Raw genomic sequence first — 21,887 nt, forward strand, 5'->3', positions numbered from 1 at the left:
CCCTATGCATTATTAGATCATCTGTATCCTTAATAAGTAACTCTGTGGGTTCCAGCAGTTTAAATATTTACTTTAACATAACAGAGGATCTAAATGAAACTGAGATGCATCAGAATATCTCTGTGATATTTTAAGTGGAATGGGAGTAGATTTGTGCAGTAGATATGCAAACTATAAACAGATGTGTTTTGATGACCTTCTCTCCTCTCTCCAGTCTCCATTTATACAAAGCAAGTTCACAGATGAAGCTTCCCAGCATTTAACATGCACCTGTGAGAATCTCCACGTGCTTCTTTCTGTTGAAATTGTGGGGGAAAGTCAAAACAGTTCATTGTTCCGTCCTTGGGTTTCACTAAAATCAGATTTGGCATCTCTAGTGAAATATCTTTGGGGTGGTGTTCTCTCGCTCCACCACCGAGACCACAGGAAATCACCCAGGTGGCCTGTGGCCATGTCGGCTGCCAAGGGACTTGTATCACCTTCGCAGCTTGAGAAGGTCGTCCCTCCAGGACACCACTGAGGACAGTAGATGTGTGGGACATCTCACTATTAGTTCTGCTCTGGTTGGGAAGGATGCTGCGGTTTTCAAGCCCTCCTGGGACACTGCCATTCCTGTGACTTTGTCTGGGCCAGGGAGAATGCCATGCATTAGACCTGAAATCTGAGATTATCCACCCATAGATCAAAACTTCTAATCTCCTTCCTGCAAACTTGGAGAGATCAACTTAAGTTTCATGTCACTATTTACTATTTTTTATACTTATTGCCATTATTTGAGAAACATAAATATCATTCATCTTGTTTTAAAGAAAAAGAGAAATATAGGGGCTTCCTTCATGTGTCAGGGCCCTGCTTCTTTCACTTTGACAAAAGACTCTGTATGTAGTTCTGACAAGCAAGCATAGATGTCAGTGCAGCAGATTTTAATATGGGATGCCCTGGCTATGCATACAGATGGGCCTAGAGGGCAAGATGCATGAGGAGCAGCTGAAGTCCCTGGGTTTGCTCAGCCCAGAGCAGAGCAGGCTGAGGGGAGGCCTCGTGGCGGCCTGCAGCTCCCTCACGAGGGGAGCGGAGGGGCAGGCGCTGAGCTCTGCTCTCTGGGGACAGCAACAGGACCTGAGGGAACAGCATGGAGCTGGGACAGGGGAGGGTCAGGCTGAGTGTTAGGGAAAGGGTCTGCACCCAGAGGGTGGTCAGGCATTGGGACAGGCTCCCCAGGGCAGTGGACATGGCACCGAGCCTGATGGAGTTCAAGAAACATTAGGACAACGCTCTTGGACACATGCGGGCCCAGGAGTTGGACTCTCTGCCCCTTCCCACAAGGATATTCTGTGATTCTATGATTCTATACACTGAATGTTTGAAGAATCATTACATACATGATGGTGATAAAATTCTGCAACACTCAGAATATCCCCCCCCCCCCCCCCCAGTCTAGGAGGAGTACATTTCTTTCATAGTTTGTTTAAATGAGACCCAGTGCGCTCTCTGGCACTGTTTGGTTCCTCTGCTTGCTACTCGCTTTTACAGCATGTGGTCTTTGAAGTCTGAATCCCAACCTCTTTCTGGACAAGCGCTAAATTAAAAGGCAGTCTTTAGGGGTAGGCAGCGCAAGGTAAATTTTCAGCTCCATGAGCAGGAACTTAGTTACATGACTTGCATTGCCATTAATGGGGGTCATGCTGGTAAATTCCTGTACACCACACTGAACATTTACTCATGAGTGCAGAATTGGCACAGCTAATGAAACTTGCCTTTTTGGTAGCATGGTGCTTCAGGAGATGAGTCTGACAGGCAGAAAGGACTGCTAAGTACCCAGATGAAAGTCTGGCTTTTAATTCCTTGAACATATTTCCAGAAAATAATAGTGTGAATTAATGCTGGTTTGTGTTAGCTGTTCCTACTGTTAGGGATCAGTCTTGCTCCAGTTGTATTGCACAGAAGCAAAGCTCGTGCCTGAAATGTAGATGTTTGTACTGTCATTTAGTGTTGGGAATTCACTTTCTAGTGCATTTTCCAAATATTAATTACTTAGATTTATTTTCTTAAGAACATAGGTCAGTTCTCTGCTAACAGCAGCTCCTATAACCACCAATAAATTAAGTTCTTTTTTATCATTTTTGCCCCTGCTACTTTCCCAAAGATGACCCTTCTGATGGCTGGGCATCACCTTGTGATTTCCAGCCTATGTAACTCACAGGCATCTTCTACCCAATTGTTCTTGTAATGTGTCCATTGCAGTGATAGTCTTCTCAGTTCCAAAACCCTTCCTCAGCCTTTTACCTTGCTAGCCTAAACATGCTGAAACTTTTTAGTCTGATTGATAAGGTAAGCTCTACATTGCCTTGGCTGTACTTTTGTGCATCTGCTCTGGTTTGAAGTTATTTTTAATAAATGAACTCAAATTTGTCCACAACATTTATGCTATTCATTGTCATAAAATTTGCCTAATACCCATCCTTGCAACAACCCGCTATTGCATTGCCAATTTTACATTTTAATCACACCATGCTTCGTAATTGTTTTGTAGCCACGGCTAATACGGTTAATTCTTCCATACTTTTCATCATTTTTGGCTGACAATCTCTAAGCTTACAGTAGAAATTCTTGTCATTAGATCCCAAGTTTCATATTGTGTGATTAATTCTCTTTCTAGGACTCAGATATATAAAGTGAATCTTTTTTTTTTTAATAATGCATGATACTCTAAATACCCTTTCAGTTACCAAAAAAATAATAATATATTCAGTATTAATCAAAATATTAAATGAATAAAATCAGTTTCATGATTCAGTTCTGCATGAACTCCTAATTTAGGCTCCCTCCATTCCAGCTTTTTATTTTTGTTCACATTACTTCAGTTATAAAGTATTCCCTAAGCTAGGGGCTGAAAAGATGAGTGGTGTAGTACTTGTGACATAGAAAAGAAAAAAAGAAATCCAGCTCACATGAAATCACTCAGAGAATCTCTTTCCTTTCCCAGCAATATATTCTTGAATTTCTAGCCTTTTCTATCAAATGAGTATTTTAATGTGGTCAGAAAATTATCACAGAATCACAGAATCACAGAATTTCTAGGTTGGAAGAGATGTTTGAACTAAGAGTTTGAACTGCATGCAGGTTTGTTTTTGTCCACTTGAATAATCCATTTACTTTGCTTCATCTTGTGGTTCTGTGTGGTCATCAGATGCCAGAGGCCCGCACTGCAGTTACCAGTCAACATCTAGAGAAAAGCCTTGCAATTTCGATGTTAAATAAAAGTAGAAAAAAAAAAAAAAACTCCATTTGCCACTGCAACTACTTGACTGTGAAGGAGCAGCTGCAAACTGATGAGTCTCATCAGGTTGCAGTCTTGATTAACGTTGGGCAGATCCCCCCTGCTGCGAGAATAAATACCCTCCCTTTGTCAGGGCTCCCATGTAAGAAACAATAGATTATTTCAGTGAAGCAAGAGAACATGAATGTTAATCAAATCATTCCTCCGAATGAATAGAAGTAGCACCCAGAATGTAAACATTTTAATTTTGGAAGGGAAAGTTTGCCCGTCGGCTAGTTTATTTTTTAAGTATTTTTTCATTTGCTTTGAAAAGCTGCTCTCTAACATTTCCATCATTGCATACAATATTTTCAGCAGTGCAACTGTGTCTGCTTCCTGTCTTTCCAAGCTAGGCAGCAACAAATGGAGTATTGGAAAAATAAAATCTGCCTTAATATCAATTAGGAGAGGTCAAAACCTTATACTGTATAACGGCCAGACTGTGTGTTCACGTTAGGTAGAGGAAATGGAAAATACTTTCTAACTGGAATCGACACCAGGAAATATCCTTTTATTTTTTTTTATACATTAGGATAATTACCCTTAAAAATGAATCTGTATCTCTTTACATATGGTGATACGATTTTAAGTATTTTAATAAATTTATGTCTGTACAACTGAAGCAGTAAGAATAGGCTTTTATCCCCATGCTGCTTCCCTGTTTGCTCTAGAAATTTTATTTAATAATAATAGGGATTTTGGTACACAATTGAGCTATATTTGTTTTAAAGTGTACAGCAAACTAGGGTGTAACGCCCAGCCATCTTCCATTTTCATATGGTTACAAGCCTTGTTGATCAACACATTATAAAAATATCTCTTGGCTTTCAGTTATGCTACACGTTTGGGTCAGATCTTCGTGAATTCCCTCCTGTGAGGTGTCCCTTTGCCCATAGAGGAGCAGCAGCAAAGCCAGGGAAGTTCAGCTCATTGCTTCTCTTTCGCCTAAAACATCCTCAGAGATCCAGTACCAGTGGTTGATTAGGACTCTGCAGCTCTCTACAAACACTAAACAGGAAAAAGAATTTCCTTATACAATTTCTTAGGTCTTCACCAAGGCTATTACGCTGACATGTATACATGGTCCCTTTTTTAACCATAGTGGTGCATCCCTCCACCAGAGAGGTGGCAGCTGTTGAGCTTCTGTGTAGCAGATGTGCTCTCCCGTCAGCCACGCTGGGGTAAAGCTTGTGCCCCTCCACTGGGAAATTAAGGGACACGTACCAGAGATGAAGGATGTGCTTGTGGTGGAGGTGATTGGGTCTGGATTCTCGGTCCCATAGGCATCCCTTTCTGTTGCAATCACCAAAGTGGTTCAGCAGTGGCAAAGACTGAGGCCACTTCTGACCATGCTGTGTATCACCTGGGGCGTGTATGAACCCTATAAAGTCATCCATCTGTTGGTTTATTTTCTTGCCTCAGTTTCATAGGTCAACTTAGCTTCTGCTGCTTCATTTACACATCCTATTTGAGTCCCTTTTTGAGAGGAAGATGTTGTTGAGCTGGCTGAACCAGCGTTTAAATCCTGTGTGTATACAGTGTTGTGTGACATGTGCCATTTACTCTTTGAAGCCCAACATTGGGCGTTTAGGAATTCCCCACGGGCCTTCGGGGGAGAAGGTGGCAGTGGTGACCGTGGATGACTGTGACACAGCGGTGGCCGTGCGCTTCGGGAGTCTCATTGGGAACTACACCTGTGCTGCCCAGGGGACTCAGACTGGCTCAAAGAAGTAAGGATTTCCTCTATCTGTGTTTTCCAATCGTTCTCTTCTTCCAGGGGAGAGTCAACAATACTAGGTTAACTGCCAAACAAATTAAGTTAGAAAAAGGGATACAACTTAACAAGAAAAAATTACAGGTTTTAGTTCAGCAAATGAAATTTGGTGGAGGCTACTGCAAGTGTTGGCACACTGGGTGGAATGCACAATTTCACATAGATACAGACATGTGCCTAAATTGCTTGTAAAATGCAACAAAAAGAACTGGAAAACATTGCAGATGGCATCCCAACACTATCTACTCAGTATGAACATTTAGAGAGCAGGGCAAATAAAATGTTACAAGTTATTAGGAAGGGGACTGCTGAAGAGCTTATTACTTACATAATTTAAGTTAACAGTCCTATCTTCAAAGGGCATGGAAAAAATCATTTAGTGTTAAAAAAAAAAAAAGAAAAGAAAAAAAAAAGAAAAAGCTTTCCCATGAGGAAAGACCAAAAAAGATTATTACTGTTGAGTTTAAAGAGGAGATGGATAGCAAGCAACACGGTAGGCGTATAAAATAATGACTGATAGCAGAAAGGCCATTGATAGGCATGTGCTGTTCTAAAATCCCAAGAGGAGGGCACATCATAAAAATTAAGGCTAATTCAAACTGACCAAATGATAAACTTTTCATACAGCATGGAGTCGATCAGCAGAACCTACTTCCACCAAATGTTATGAAGATTAAGATCTTCAGAAGATTTAAAAAGGGCTGGCACTGTAGAGTAATTAAGTCACTGTATTAAAAACTACAGCACCTCAACCCTTTTGTTGCAGACTGTAAGCCATCTATAAGCCATAGAGAGAGGTCACTGAATTTTGTATGGATCCATCAACTCCTAAATTACAGATCATGGTGTTTCTGCACACTGAGATCAGCTGTTTTACCAGAAAGTCACTTGATTATGAGCTCTGAAAGCACTGATGTAGCAGAGGGAGTTGTGTGGCAACACGAGTAAACTCAACATCTCCGATGTGCTTATGGAAACAGTAGGATAAGGAAGAAAACCAAACAAATTGTGTGCAGGAAATAGTGACTATTTCTTTGTTTCTTCAGATCTTTGGACCTGACTGGCCCTCTTTTGCTTGGCGGGGTCCCAAACTTGCCAGAAGATTTCCCAGTGCACAATAGACAGTTTATCGGCTGCATGAGGAACCTCTCTATTGACAGCAAGCCGATCGACATGGCCAGCTACATCGCCAATAATGGGACGCTGCCAGGTATGAACAACCAAAAACCTAAAAAATCAGCAGTAGAAAACTCTCTGCCATAGCTGTATATAAAAAAAAGCATTTCAGCATTTCAAGGGGCCCCCTCGCTGGCATAGCTGCAGCCAGACCTGCTCAACACACCTCGTTTGTTTGATCAGGGTGCGGTCAGTGCCTGTGCCAAGGACACACACGGTAGCCTGTGGCAAGGTGCACACTTAAAGGATTAAGTGCCATGCAGAAAAGAACTGGGCTTGTTTAAACCTTCTGCATCATTATGAGTTTCACCCAGGAATTTGCACAGGGAATTTACTCCTCCTCTTAGGCTTTTTTTTTTTTTCTTTTTTTTTTAAATTACCTTTTCAATGTTACTTTGCTCTGAAAGCCAATGGGATTAGTTCATGAAAAAGGCAAAGTATGTAATGATTTTTTTCATAAATTAAGTTTATCCTGTAAGACAAATTTTGCAGTCCTTCAAATCCGAAGCCTGCTTCATGCAGCAGCCTGTTGGAGTTTCTGGTTTGGTTTCTAGTCCCTGGATCAATGATGAGGGTTAGCTCATATACAAAGTGCTCCATCAACATAAAAATGTCTCTTGCACAGAAGAATGGCAGGTCCTTTCCTCCCACCCTGCTGAAGCTCCATGTAAGACCTAAATTTTGGTTCTTATATGTATGATCTTGGCACAGATCATGGATTAAGAAGGAAGTGGTGGCAGAAGCTTAAATTTACAATTTTGTTTTGGAGCATTTTTTTAACATTCACATCTCTAATGTTAATTAAACACAAGTTTTTATCTTGTGGAAATACACATCAGGAAGGGCATGATAAAAGAAATGTTTTCTTTAGGATGGATTTCTTTTCCTCATTTCAAAGCATGTTCCCACATGGTTTAAAACATTGACCTACAATAGTGTTACTCCTCTGCGTAACACTACACGTTGGTTCCTTGGTTACATGACAGTAAACTGAGAACCACGCTGCTGAGTCACAGCGCTGGTCTATCTGGCTGTCTGCAGCAGTTGCTGCCAGATATGTGCCCCAAATTTTCTCTTACCACCCAGAGATTTACAGCTTGGTGACTGTATTGAATTGCCATTGATAGATTTGTCTTTATGAATGTGACACTTGCCCAGCTCGTGAAAACATTTGCCATCCACATTTTGCTTCACTGACTTCAAGTATATTAAAAAAAAATAAAATAAAATACTGTAGTGTTTGTGTCTGCTTTTTGCAAAGAAACTCAGACACAGTCAGTTATCCAGAGCCCTTTTTTTTTGCTAAAGCCACGCAAAGTGACCGTTTTCCTGACTTCCAGGCTGTGCAGCACAGAGGAACTATTGCGAAGCCAACTGGTGCCAGAACGGAGGCACGTGTGTCAACAAGTGGAACACCTACATCTGCGAGTGCCCCGTACGGTACGGGGGCAAAAACTGCGAGCAAGGTAGGACGCAGGGGCCCCTTGGTGTGAAGTCATCTGTGCACGTCTCGTTACCAGCCATTGACATCCCAGAGCATGTATGTCCCGCTGTGATGTTTAAGGGATAGGTAACAGAAGATTGCAACTGAGACTAAAAATCACCTCTCGTCTATTTGAAATGATCGTGAGATCACCTCTAGAGTAAATATGATAGCCGACTTACTGTCATGAGTAACAGCAGCTTTCATTGATTTATTTACGAGACCAAAGGAGTTCCACAGAACTTGGCAGTATTTAGTAATTTGTTTATAGTAAAAATGCCTGATCCTAAGCCCCCTTAAATCACTGGAAAGAATCCCGCTGATTTTATTAGGCTTTGACTCAGACCGGGGTTGAATGTGCATTTTTAATCACCACTTCCTTGGCAAGAAGGCAGCCTCTGCTGAGCACCAGCACTTTCAGTTTTGCTGGGTTTTTCTTTGATTGAACACATTGCGTGTGTGTGTGTGTGGTGTGTGTTGGCAGCGTGTTTCCAAGGTCCCCCTCTCTGTTGACCTTTAAAATGTAGGAGTCTCTTAATGTCTATGTAGATACACAGGCAGCACTTCAAAGTGACAAGCCCTGAGCAGACAGCTCGCATTGCTGCATCACTGCCTTGCTGGTGGCAGGAGGATGCTCTGAAGCACGTGTCCCCCTCCCTGAGGTGACAGAGCTGATCAGGTCCCATCTGGGGGCACTGGCACCTGCAGCGCCTCAGTCCCAGGCATGGGGAAGGGCCGGAGGTGGGGGGATGCCAGAGGCCAAAGCTCTGGGGGACAGAGATTTCTCTTTTAGAAGCAGGGGAAGGTGTGCCCCGGCCCCCCTCTGTGACTCTGTGGTCTATGTACAATGGATAACTTTTAAATTGCTCTGTGGATTTCAAGACCAGGCCATGCTTTAGTTGTCCCACCCCATGCCCCCGCTTGTGTTTGTGGAAGCCTGAGCAGGTGTTCCTTGAGGCTTCCTGCACCTATCCCTGGGTGAAGGGGCCAGCTTCCACTTGGAAAAAGCTGCTGCACCATTGCTGGAAGCGAGGACATCACTCAGGAGCTGCCTGGCTGCAGATCCCACACCAAAGCCACCACATGCTCATGCAGGGTTAGACATCAGGGCAACACTTCAGCTATCAGCTCGAGATGTCTAAGGCAGATGGCTCTGGTGACTCCTCACGAGCTTTCTCCCTGCAAAAAGACCACATAGCTGAGACAGCTGAATAATTTGGCCCCGGCTTATTTATAATTAATTTATATTTCCTGTTGCCTCAGAGCCTTTTCCTCTGCGTTTAATCTGTTAATTAGAAGCAGGTAATCAAGGATATGTTGAAAGCATCTGCAGCAAGTTTTGGCCTCGCGTTTCCTGCTTTGTCCACCCACTCACCAGCAGAAATCTATCAGCAGAGATCCCAAAGCTTGCCTTTCTAGGAACGTCTCTCGCCTCTATAATGCAGTAGCAGTGTGGAGGTGCTGCCTCGTGCCACCACTGTGATACCATGTTATTTCTACTCTTAACCTCTGTCCTGAAGGATATAAAGTGTTTCTGTCATGTTTTTTTGTTTTACAGTAATGCCTTCTCCTCAGCGTTTCAGTGGAGAGAGCATCATCATTTGGAGTGACCTTGACATTACCATCTCTGTGCCGTGGTACATTGGGCTGATGTTCAGAACCCGGAAAGTCAATGGCATGTTAATGCAAGCAAATGCTGGAGCTGCATCCAAGATCAACATCCAGGTAGAAATGTGGCCTTTTATGCTTAGAAAAGTAGTAAGAGATTCTCCCCCATCCCTATCAGTGGATACGGCCACATGAACTACACAGCTTCATCCACTCTGCTAAATGCTCATCAGTAAATACAAATGATTTCTTCAGCCTTCTACTTTTGATCATTCTAAACTTGAAATTCTGTGGTTTAAGGTTTCCTAAACAAAGTTAGTAGTGTGCATTAATACAAATGAAAAGAATGTCTCTGTTGTCTTCTCCCTCACCCCCCAGTAGGGTAAGTTTGAAACTGAATGTCTGAAATTATACAAGGAGTTATTGCAAGTATTCTCTCTTTTTTTTTTTTTTTTTTTTTTTTTTATTGTATTCTTTTCCTTTGGGGTTTTCTAAGGAAATGGTTTTTATCTTGTCTTCTGTCCCACTAAATCTAACCATGTCACAAAGAATAGACATGATTTTTTTTCCCAACAGATACTGAACAACTATGTGCAGTTTGAAGTGTACAGTGGCCTGAGCCAGGTTGCTAGTTTGAAGATGACCCAGACACGAGTCAGTGATGGGGAATGGCATCATTTATTAATCGAGCTAAAGAGTGCTAAAGATGGAAAAGACATCAAGTACCTGGCCGTCATGTCCTTGGACTATGGGATGTACCAGGTACGGCAGCATTATAACTTTGCCACTAAGCACTACAGAAATATTTTGTAAGGAGACTGTGGACAAATACTTATGCTCTGAGAAATGTTCTGCAGTGACTAGTGCCTAAAGAAGTTATATATTAAACCTAATGATAATACATCTTGTGAACAAATGCAGATATCCAAGCTCCTCACTTCTTCAATACTTTTTTCCGTGATGTACAGTCGGCTACTGCTTGGCTCCATCACTAGAGAAAGTAGCTGTCTGTGTTGCAGAGGATGATAGTGCTGCTAATCAACTGTCCTTTTCCTCAACAGAGCACTGTGCAAATTGGAAATCAACTACCCGGGCTAAAAATGAAAAGCATCATTGTGGGAGGTGTCTCTGGTGACCAAATCTCTGTTCAGCAGGGGTTTTATGGCTGTATGCAGGTAGGAAATGAGAATAATAGAAGCAAATGTTGATCTTCTAAGAAAATACCCATATGAAAATGCATATTTTTTCTTTTTTAATCCTTCCCCAAATATTTCTGTTTCCTCCATCAAAATACCTTAGAATCAAAATAGTAAAGTCTGCCCACTTTCCCAGGTACAAATCTACTCTCACACAGCAACATCCCTTTTCTTTTGCTTATTTGATTTAATCAGAGACAAGCATTTGAAAAAAATCTGGTTTTGACTGATCAGGTGATGTTTCTGTAAAATGCAGCCTCAAGGATTAATGGAAGTAGTGAAACACATCGTACTGTATCCAGAATGAGGACTCTAAATTAAAAATAATTGTCTTTTGTCACCAGGGAGTAAGAATGGGAGAGACGTCTACAAATATAGCCACACTCAACATGAAACAGGCTATCAAGATCAACGTGAAGGAGGGCTGTGAAGTGGATAACCCCTGCGACTCCAATCCGTGTCCCCAGCACAGCTACTGCAGCGACGACTGGGACAGCTACTCCTGTGTGTGTGACCCAGGTAACCCACTGACCGCCCCGTGCACTCAGACAGGAGCTGGATCCCATCTCCCTGAGCTCATCAGAAGAGAAGCAGCCACCGTGGCAGGATGTTTTGCAAGCACTTTGCCACCTCCTGCTGCTGCTGGTGGTGCTCATCTAGTGCTTCTTCTCCTTCCAATCAGCATCCAATCCTTCTTTGCCCTACTGTACCACCCTTGCAACTACAGTCATGGGCTAAGGATCATTTGTTCTATGAAATGTGTCAACCAAACAGAAAGACAGTTTCTGGTCCAAACGGCTCTTTCTGTGCACTTCCCCTTTTCTTCTTTTCTTCTGTTTTCTTTTTCTTTCTCTTCTCTTTTCTTTTTCTTTTCTCCCTTTTTCTTTCCCAGCCTTTTCTGCTGTTGGATTTCAGTCTCACAGCCTGCATCCTAATCGAGATACTTTGAATGTTTTCTCTGTTTTGGTGCATGTAGCCAGCACATGCTGTCAGCACCCAGCACAGTCACCTCCCGTACGTGCAGGGAGAGAATACAAAACTATTTGTAACACATGCCCTGAATATAAAATTGGGAACCAGAGACACAAGGGTGCCTGAAGCATGTTAACAGGCTGTCGAAAAGAACAGCCCACTATATTTTTGGCTGAGAGGGAAAAGAGTACCTTCTTCTGACAGTATCTCAGGGAGAATCTACTGATTATTGAAGATGTGTTATTAGTGTATGAGCATAAAATAGATGGTCGTTTAGAGACATGCAAATCGTAAATTACAATGGTTGCTGTAATTTTATGACCTTGTCTCCCCAGGGTACTTTGGAAGAGACTGTGTTGATGTATGTAACCTGAACCCATGTGAGCATGTCTCCACGTGTGTGCACAAACCTAGCTCATCCCATGGCTACACCTGCGAATGTGGACAGAGCTACTACGGGCAGTACTGCGAGAGCAAGTAGGAGAATTATTCTTTGGTTCCTTGATCCTCCCAGCTGCCTCTCCTCCTAAGGGAGCAGTCCATCAATTTCTTTTATGCTTCAGTTAGCTTTCCTGTTCTACTTCACGTGTTCCTAGTAGATGGTGTTTGCAGGCCCCCTGTCCTTCGGTGCTCCCAAGCTCTCTTCCCAGATACCAGACAAACTTCCATACACTCAGGGGCCACTTTTCTTCATGAGCAGTTCAGGGGCTAGACCAATTGTGCTGTGTTACACAGCATGGCCTCTAACCCATACCTGTTGGTAGGCTTGGCCAGAGCTGGCTCTGAGCTTCCCCTTCAGCTGCCCCAACACGCTCAGAGATCAATGCACCCACTTAGTGGCCTGGCCACATAAAATGGCTTTGGAGATTGGCTCTGGACCCTGGGCTGGCAAAAATCTATGTCTTCTGGACAGCCTAGGAGGTCTGTGCCCTGTCTCTGTGTGGTGGAAACGTGCAGATTCCCTCATCAGCAGCTTCCTGGTCTCAGATAAGCATTCAGCAACCAGCCCTATCCCCAAGATGGCATTTTGATTTGCTCTAATGTGGGCCATTCATGATGTGCAAATGAATGCACATCATTCATTTGAGGGCATTTGTCTACACATTTAGGAATAGCTCATGTGATGTTGTTTCCTTCCCTTTGAAAACTGCAAGCTTCTTCCTCTGCCTTTTGTTGTGTGGGCTTGCAAACACTGACATTGCTGTTGCCAGATTCGTCTGTCACTCCTCTGGATTAACAACAAAGAGAAGTAGTCCCTTGTCATTATCTGCTGACTTCATGTCAAGTGCAGCATTGCTGATTTTTTTCCTGTATTATAAAGCATAGAAGTACAAGGCAAGCAATTACCATAAACAAAATTCAGTGTGGTCTTTGGAACAGACAGTGAGCAGCTTTTCTCCCTGTAGGTGAACAGCAGGGAAGGGATTCCTTTCTGCATTATTGCTGAGGGCAGCCTCGGCAGCATCATCCTTCAGGCTACATCTTGATGCACTTCCAGCCATCAGGCTCCCTTGATCACTACCTCATCCCACCCCAGGGCATCCTTGGCAGCAGTGGCTGTGGGACAAACCTGCTCAGAAGTTTATTCTGGAGAAAAAGAACCAGCAAAACCAAGGGTTTATGTTTCAGCTTTTGGGTTGATGCCCAGCCTCTGGCTTGCTGTACCTGCTTTTTCCTGCACCATGGGGCAGGAATGCATAGGGAGGGGACAAAACCAGACAGCAGCCCTCACGTAGGTGTAAAGCATTGGGGAAACAGCCTGAGGTTGTGCTGGTGGCGATGGGTAAGTTAGGGACAGGGCATGGGCTGCTGGAGGGTTAGCACAGCCTGGCATGGGCTGTCCAGCCTGCCCCAGCCAGTGCTGACCCCATCAGCGCCCAGCCATGGGGCTGCTGGGACCAGGGACTGCTTCCAGGAGGCAACGTGGGTGCCATCACCCTCTCCTAGAGGAAGGAACAGTTTGCTCTTATAGATGTATACACCTTAAAAAGATGAGCCGGTCCTGAAACCTTTTAGAGAAGTATTCCCGCTAGGCTTTTGTAGAACTGATATTCTTTATCTTTATTATTACAGTGAACACACACGCACACATATATAAAGTGTTGGCTGCTGCAGTGAGGTACGTTGCACCCTATAAGCTGGTGGAGTTGAGTGCAGATTTGGCCCAAAGCTCTTTTTTCCCACCTTTTAAGAGGAATCTTAAAAGAACTTTCTCTGGATGTGATTTTCTTTTATAGGATTGACTTGCCTTGTCCCAGAGGCTGGTGGGGAAATCCTATCTGCGGCCCGTGTAATTGTGAGACGAGTAAAGGGTTTGATCCTGATTGCAATAAGACCAATGGGGAATGCCACTGCAAGGTAAGCAAAAAGCAGCAGTCTGAAGTAAAAAATTCTTTAGCTTAAAAAGTAACTACATCACTAATAACTGCAGCAACCCAGACAAAGTATACAGAGCTGTGCTTTGTATCCTATATGTGCACACCACAGTTAATGTTTACCTAAAACATTTTGCTGGCACTGCCCTTCACCAAATCATACTGTGCAGCCCTTATCTTATTTGCCTTTGTAAAGCAAAACGGAGAGAAGGAAAGCCTGGCTCTGATCTCTCTCTGAAGTGCAGCCTGATTTACTGGGGGAGATCAGACCTGGGCGGAGAGGAATGCTGGTGGTGGGTTTTGTGTCACAAGCAAGCGATCTCCGGGCAGCAGCTTGGGCTGGCTGGGTGAAGCTGTCGTCTGCAGCAGGTCAGCAAAGACCTCGCAGCTTGGAAGAGTTGAATAAAATAAGAGGTTGAACACTTTCCTCAGGGACTGCTCTCTCAAGGCTTTTTGCAGACATATGGGGATGGAGCAGAGAGTAGGGAAGGGAGGCGCCTCCCTCCTGGAGGTTTTACAATGGGCTGTCCACAATAGGTTTTACAATAGATTTGCGTGACCTCAGAGAAGTCCTGCCTATTTGAACCAGCAGCAGTGAATCTGGCCCAGCACTTCTTTCCTAAATGCCAGCAGGACACACAGCAACTGTTGCGTTAAATCGAGTCAGCGGGGTGCCAGCACCATTGTCTCGTGTAATCGTGTAACTCCGCAGATCAAAAGCAGTTGCAGATGCAATTTGAATACACGATCATTGATTTCTCCCTGCCCTGTACATGCGACATAAATGGACAGTGCAAGAAGTTTTCTTCCTGGCTTCTCCATGCTAGGCAGGAGTCGAACTGCAAAGCAGAGAAAACTGCAGATCCTTCAAGAATGTGTTCGCTGGGCACAGGCAGCAAGTACATAATGAGAGATGTGGGCCCTGCGCCCCCACTGCAATCAGCAGCCTGTGCCCTGGGCCTGGGCAGCCCAGCAACCCCTGCTGTGCTCAGTCTGCCCAACACAGTGAGATAACTATGGGCTAGCAGAAAGAATGGTCAAACGTTATGTTTTCTGTTAATTGCAACACCATCATTATCCTGTGCTCGGCTCAATGAGCCCTTTTATGAAGCACGTGCTGCTAGACCAGCATTTCAGAAACACGAGCAAATGCTTATATTTGGGATACAAGTAAAATACCTCGTCGTCTGTCCTTTTCTGCTTCTCTAGGCGAATTACTACCGGCCACAGAGCAGCGACACCTGCTATCCCTGCGACTGCTTCCCCTCGGGCTCCCACACGCGCACCTGCGACATGGAGACGGGGCAGTGTCCCTGCAAACCCGGAGTCATAGGGCGGCAGTGCAACCGCTGCGACAACCCCTTTGCCGAAGTCACCCTGAAGGGCTGTGAAGGTACACCCCGTCCAGCAGTGCCGGGCTGGGGCTGCAGGATTGGAGCTGAGGGCAGTGGGGAGATGTGGGGAGCGCAGTGCTGGGTGTGCTGCTGCCTGCTGGGGTGCCTGTGAGACCAGTGGGGTGGCTCTAGCAGGGCAATGGGAGTGCAGTAGCTTAAATCTGCACCCCTTCTCCTAAATTTGTGCCAGTATGACTCACAGGGGCTGGGGAAAAAAAAAGGAAAAAATAATTCATATTTCCATCAAGTGGAAATATAGCTAGCTTAGAGGGAAACAGCAAAACACCCTAATCCTAATTTTGCAAGAAGCCTGACTTCATCTACCAGTACAGAATAATGTGGCTGTGCCACAGCTGATGAGATGGGTGAGAGCCCTCACGTCCTGTGCCACACTCCAGCTGCCTTTCTTCCCTGCCTTGCCTGTCCTGCCTGTCCTCTCACCCGCCCACCCTCCACCTGCGATCAGCACAAAGCTGCTGCAGCAGTCATCTCACCGCAGCGTGTGGGTGAAATGATGGGGAAATGTGTTCCCACAATAAAGGATCAGGCAGAGAGATGCAGAACCAAGATGCAGAGCCCCATAATCACCCTGAGGTCTCCTATGCCTGTACCTGTCCAACTGTGCTGCTGAACCAGGAGCAGGTGATGGGCTAAAGCTTGGGAGGCGCTGCAAAGAGCAAGCATCCTATTGGGGCTTGGAAATGGTTGGAAGGTCCCTTTGGCAATCTGGAATACCTTCTAGTTGTTCCTCTGTGATTTAGTCTTCTCCGAAAAATTGCATCATTTCTTCTTCTGCTTTCAGTAATTTATAATGGGTGTCCCAAAGCTTTCGAGGCTGGTATTTGGTGGCCACAGACCAAGTTTGGCCAGCCAGCTGCCGTGCCGTGTCCTAAGGGATCAGTGGGTAAGTTCCCTGGGTAAAACATTAACTGCTTTATCTACATGTGGGCACAGGGGGAACAGCAAAAAATGTGTGCATAGGGAATGGTGTTAATTCATTGAGTCTAGAGATTACCACATAGCTTATGCATGTCACAAGGACAAAACTTTAGCTGAAACTCAAGAACTGTTAAAATACATTTGAAATATCCAAAATATAAATACGAAAGTGCAGCAGGTAAACACACACAAAGAACAGAAATTCTGTATCCGCATTTTCAGAAAAGCACAGTCCAATATTCTGGTTACTGTTGTTCAAACACTTCTTACCAATGTAACTTTTAGTTTCTAGTGACTTACACATCATCTCCAGCAACACAGCTCCTCTGGGCAAAGATAAAATGATGAAAAATGTTTGCATGGTGATCACTTTATTGGCATTGCAGACTAGCAGTGCTAAGAGGTACAGCAGAACTTGCGTTTTTCTGCCAGATATCTTTTCTGCAAACCATAATTCACATGCCTGAAAGACGTATTTTACCGAGCATATGAGCTGTGTCATTTTGTACTGTGAATGAATAGCAATCTGTTTTTTCATGCATGTCCCTGAAAACATTTATCTTACAGAAAACCAAAGCAGATTTTTGGAAACAAGTGTTCACAATCTTTTCCTAAGGCTCTTCTGTCAGAAACAAAATTCTGTCTAATTTCTAGACCCAGGAACTCTTACCTGCACTCTTCAGGTTCAATGAATTACAATGACTGTGTAACTTTTCCAATTATTACTTGGGAGGATGCAGGAGTTCAGAAGAGTCATGGTCACCCAAGTTCCACTTCTGAAGATTTTAAGATGTAAAATTCTCCCCACACTTTTTTTTTTTTTTTAATTAGACAGTATTTGCATTGCTAAACACCTTAAAGTTGAATTAAAATAAGCTTTCTCACTAAATGCGCACTGTTCCTGTGGTTGACGCCAGTGTCTCTTCTAGCAAATAGCAGTCAGGGATGCTCTTAGGATGCACATTTTAAGTAAATTTTACAGAATATGTTTTACAGTGAATTCAAAGAAAGTCAGCTTTATAATAATGAATATTCAATTAGGAATTTGAGGCTTGAATGTGTATTCATGGAAAAGAATTAATATAGTTAGATATTGTTCTATCAGTTACAGTTCTGTTATTTAGATAGTAGTAATTACATTGCTTAGACACATGCAATGTGTATCCAAAGTTAACTAGCACAATGTTAGTTTTGAATTTGATAACTTGCGATTCGTTTTGAAGGATTCACAGCCAAGAATCACCTTTTAAAATGATTTGACAAATAGTAAAATATAGTAGGTTAAACAGCAGGCCGCTCACAAACCACTCACAAGTGGCAAAAGGAAATTATTTGTGTTGGCTGAAGTGTCTACTGCGCGCTGTGTGTGAAGGCACCAGCATGTTTTGACATGAAAATAGCATTTATTGGGGTGGTCTTCCTATACAGGCTATTGCACAGAAATCTGAGCAGGGTTATGTTTTCATAAATATTTAGGAAATGCACAGTCATTCTCATGTTTGATATAAATAAATTGGTGAATTTGTTACAGAACATTGGGGCAGGGTGGCTGAGAGTGGTTGCGTGGATCTGAAGCTTGTCTAACTTTTAACTTTTCTCAGGAAGGAATGCCAGTTTGGGAAGGGAAGTATGTGTATATCGCTAAGAAATCTGAAAATAGAAATCTATGAAGGTTTATCCAGAGCAATTCAGGATGTTATTTACTATTCATGCATTGTCTCCTTCAGGAAATGCCGTTCGCCACTGTAACATTGAGAAAGGCTGGCTGCCTCCCGAGCTTTTCAACTGTACCACCAACACTTTTGTGGATCTTAAAATCATGGTAAGCTGTGTTTTCTTGTGTTTAGTCCTCCAGAGTCTGATCAGCCTGTCAGGACCCAGCAGTGTTTGCATATAATGAACACACCCAGAACACAATGAGATCTACTGTTTCTCCAATCTAGTGAAGTCTGGAAAGGATATATTTATTCTTGATAACCCCATAACCATATTTTGAGGTGTGCACTGTAGCATCCAGTAACTATTAACAGTGTAGTCCAAATCCCTATTTGATATGAATTTTCATGTTGTCATTGACTTCATATGGACAGCGTTGATTTACATAGATAATAATCCAGCACAATGATCATTTTTTTTCCAGTGATCCATTGTAATTTTTCCTTGAATTTAAAGACATTTCTTTATTTTCTTGTTTTACCTTGTTTCTAGTTGCTCACCTGTTGCTTAATTTTTCTCAGCACTAATAAACATGTTTTTAATATTTACACTTCATAAGACATCCTATAGTTTCTGTCTTTATTTTATAAATGATCATCTGTAAGACTCCAGTTTGAAGTCCCTGAACTCCATCCTTTGACCAAATCCTTGACCCTCTCATTTCCCATCTGGACCTTTGTGCTTTTCTGGCTCTTGAGTTACATTTTCCATTGAGCTGTCCTATCAACCCTTCCTCAAGACAAGCACCATTTGGATCAGATGACACTTTTGTGTCGAAGTTCCCTAAATGAAGAATGTCTCTGTAACTAGAGTGTAAATAAATAAATAAATACATACATACATACATAAATCACACGTTGTTGTTTTTTTTTTCCTTCATTCTTGTCTCTGGTTCAGAATGAGAAGTTACATCGCAATGAGACCAAGCTGGATGGAGACAAAACCATACGGATTGTGAGAGTGTTGCAGAACGCCACCAAATACACCCACAGCTTGTATGGCAATGATGTGAGGACAGCTTACCAGATGATGATCCGGGTCCTAAAGTATGAGAGCCAGCAGCAAGGGTTTGACCTGGCGGCCACGAGGGATGTGGAATTCAATGAGGTAAGAGCGATAGTATGCACTGTGCTCAGCCTTTACAGTTCCCCTGAAAAGTTGTGTGAGAATTGAAAACTGATAATTGAATTTGTCTTAGACCAAGAAGGAGTGAACGTTATGTAATTGTTCTAACCTGTCTCACAAATGAGTCAGTCTTCTCAATTTAGAGTGGGAAGTTGGTTATGCATCATGTGTGAAGAAAGCACATCATGTGTAGAAAGCACTGTTACAATAAATCGCATAATATTAACATCCAAAAGTAAAATTCCTCAAATTAAAAACTAATCAAGTTGATGTACTATTCCTGGATAGTCCTGGTTTTGTCTACTGTATTTAATTTTGTTGGGAAACCTGCCTAATTTGATCATTTTAATTTAAATATGTAGTGAAATCTGAGCCAGCTACTGACTCTGAAGTTTTTTTACAATTCAACTTTGGAAACACTCGAATCATATCTGTTAAGCAGTTGGTATGCTGAAAGAGACTCCAAACTATATTGAAATTTTAAGTGATACAGGCACATGCAAATACTGGAAATGCATGCCAGAAGGCTTCTGCTAGTCAGTACCTTCATGAAAGACCCAGTTATTACCAAAGACCTGGTGAGGTGTAGAGAACAAGCTGTAGCACCCTCTTTGACAGGGGGAACCTGTTGTTGTGGTGGAAAAATGTCAGACATGGAGGAAGTTGTGTTTTTTCTGTGACCAGGTGAGATGTCCTGTGCTCAGCCTGGCAGAGCTCCCCTCAATCCCGCATGCAGTACAGGATATTGCTGCCCACATTTGGCAATGCTGCTCCCAAGATCCCAACCGTGGCACAATACAGAGCCCAAGCTGGAATTGTGCCAGCATAGGGATGCTGGAGCAACCCTCCTTGGGCTAAGACCAGCCTTCGTGCCGGCCAGAGGTGGGCTGGCTCCCTCCAAAGGCGTGCTACACCTAGCTCACCACTCCAGGGGCTCCAGTGGAACCAGCCAGCTCTGGCAGATGTTAGGGTGAACTCGGAGACCTTGTGCAGAACCAGGATGCACCAGGAAGCCAGGGAGCTGCGCCACCTCCCCGTGAGGTGGGAGTAGATGGGAACATGGCTAAGAAAATCCCTTGGTGTCTTGGGCTGTGCAGTCAACAGACAATGAAGAACTTCGAAAACATTTATCATCTTAGATAAACCAGGTTTGAAGAGATTCCATGTTTCCTTCCATAAGGAGACCGTTTGCTGACAAACTGTTGGCTCCGGGGTGAATGAACTCCCCTATTCAGATCTTGAGAAGGAACTGAGTTTTTAACATGCTTTCTTAAGAAAAAATAAGAACAAAAGTAAAAAAAGGAGCCTGCTTTAATTTATTATTCTCTGCACTTGGCACTAAAATGCATACGGATGATGTTTTCAAAAACTCCCTAAATATTTTTAGGGTAGGTCAAGAATTTGAAAACTAATCAGTAATGCTCATGAGAAAAAGGATTTTTTTTTAATAGTCTTTGGAAGAAGCCTGAAAAATATAACAGATCCAAAAAACATAAATAACATTCACAAGCGGTGAGGAGGCCTGGTACCAAGTACAGCATGTGTCTCCTCGTTCCTGGGGAACCATGTAGTGCTTCTCATCCTAGATAAAGGCAGCCTTTTTTATCCAAAATACAAGCTTGCAGCTTCAGGGAATACTTAGGGAATACAGCACTTTCCCTGTCTGCTTCTAAATGAAGGGTTATGTACATCCAGATACTTACCTCTGCTACTGTAGAGCTTGAGGTGATTAATTCTATCATCATTTATTGATGATAATTAATTAATTTTACCTTAGTTAGGAATTGGATTTTAACACAACAATGTAGTCCATGTGTATACCAAGATTAAATACTGCTCCTTTCCCATTTAAACCCTGTACCTTTCCCATTTAAGCCACTTAACACTATTTTGGGGGTTCTTTTTGTCTTGTTCTTCCATTCTTCTTTAGGCTTCCTTTGAATATTCTCATAACAAAGAGCAGAAGCTGCAGGTCCTCATCTAGGACCTCCTTATTAAACGCGTTTGTAAGAAACATAAACATGGGGGAGAAATGTAAATACAGGAGGAGAACAACATAATTTGTCTTATGTGTAAATGCAAGTTAATATTTGCTTTTGTTATTCTTCATGGAAATTCACATAATTATCCAAGAATCCAGTCAATAAATTAGAAAAAAATAGAAGAGGAAACAGTACTTCTATCAGTGGCTTTTTTTTTTTTTTTTTTTTTTTTGGTTTTAACATCCCATTATTTTCAATTCCCTAGGTAAGTTCTGTAGTGTACATACCAAGCACTCTGCTTTTCTTGTCTCTCATCTCTCTGAGACAATTGGCACAATGTGGAACACAGGAGGTCCCCTATAAACATCAGGCAGCACTTCTGTGGTGTGTGGGTGACTGAGCATGGCACAGGCTGCCCAGAGAGGCTGTGGGGTCTCCTCCTTGGAGATCTTTAGAAGCCACTTGGACATGGTCAAGAGCAAGAAAAATGTGCCTACATTAAAATATTTCATTATACACTCACCTGGGGCAGTAACGCCAATCATTTTCAATCTTCCTTACTCAGAATCCAGTGCTTTGTTTGCCTCATAATTTACGTTTGTCCTTTGCTTCTCAGAACATTATCAAAGTGGGCAGTGCCCTACTGGATCCCAGCAATAAGGAGCAGTGGGAACACATTCAGCGAACAGAGGGTGGCACAGCTCACCTGCTGAGACACTACGAGGATTATTTCAACAACGTGGCCCAGAACATGAAGAAAACCTACATGAGACCTTTTGTCATCGTTGCCACTAACATGAGTAAGTATCCGTGTTGAAAACGCCTGTT

General features: G+C 43.0%; 1 protein-coding gene across 1 annotated transcript in view; it reads left to right on the top strand.

Moving 5' to 3' along the window:
- CELSR1 (cadherin EGF LAG seven-pass G-type receptor 1) overlaps positions 1 to 21,887 on the top strand; it is a gene marked incomplete at both ends in the record, with an annotated part of 158,969 nt that overhangs the window by 108,751 nt on the left and 28,331 nt on the right. Inside the window, 14 exons of the mRNA XM_084306525.1 lie at positions 4,892 to 5,049; positions 6,140 to 6,303; positions 7,610 to 7,735; positions 9,311 to 9,477; positions 9,937 to 10,122; positions 10,422 to 10,535; positions 10,901 to 11,075; positions 11,864 to 12,005; positions 13,766 to 13,886; positions 15,113 to 15,296; positions 16,100 to 16,201; positions 17,964 to 18,058; positions 18,850 to 19,059; positions 21,676 to 21,859. Coding sequence (XP_084162651.1) covers positions 4,892 to 5,049; positions 6,140 to 6,303; positions 7,610 to 7,735; positions 9,311 to 9,477; positions 9,937 to 10,122; positions 10,422 to 10,535; positions 10,901 to 11,075; positions 11,864 to 12,005; positions 13,766 to 13,886; positions 15,113 to 15,296; positions 16,100 to 16,201; positions 17,964 to 18,058; positions 18,850 to 19,059; positions 21,676 to 21,859 — 2,128 coding nt within the window. The remainder of the gene's footprint in view (positions 1 to 4,891; positions 5,050 to 6,139; positions 6,304 to 7,609; positions 7,736 to 9,310; positions 9,478 to 9,936; positions 10,123 to 10,421; positions 10,536 to 10,900; positions 11,076 to 11,863; positions 12,006 to 13,765; positions 13,887 to 15,112; positions 15,297 to 16,099; positions 16,202 to 17,963; positions 18,059 to 18,849; positions 19,060 to 21,675; positions 21,860 to 21,887) is intronic.

Source organism: Netta rufina (assembly GCF_964035555.1).
Source record: "Netta rufina genome assembly, chromosome: 1".
NCBI classification, from domain to species: domain Eukaryota; kingdom Metazoa; phylum Chordata; class Aves; order Anseriformes; family Anatidae; genus Netta; species Netta rufina.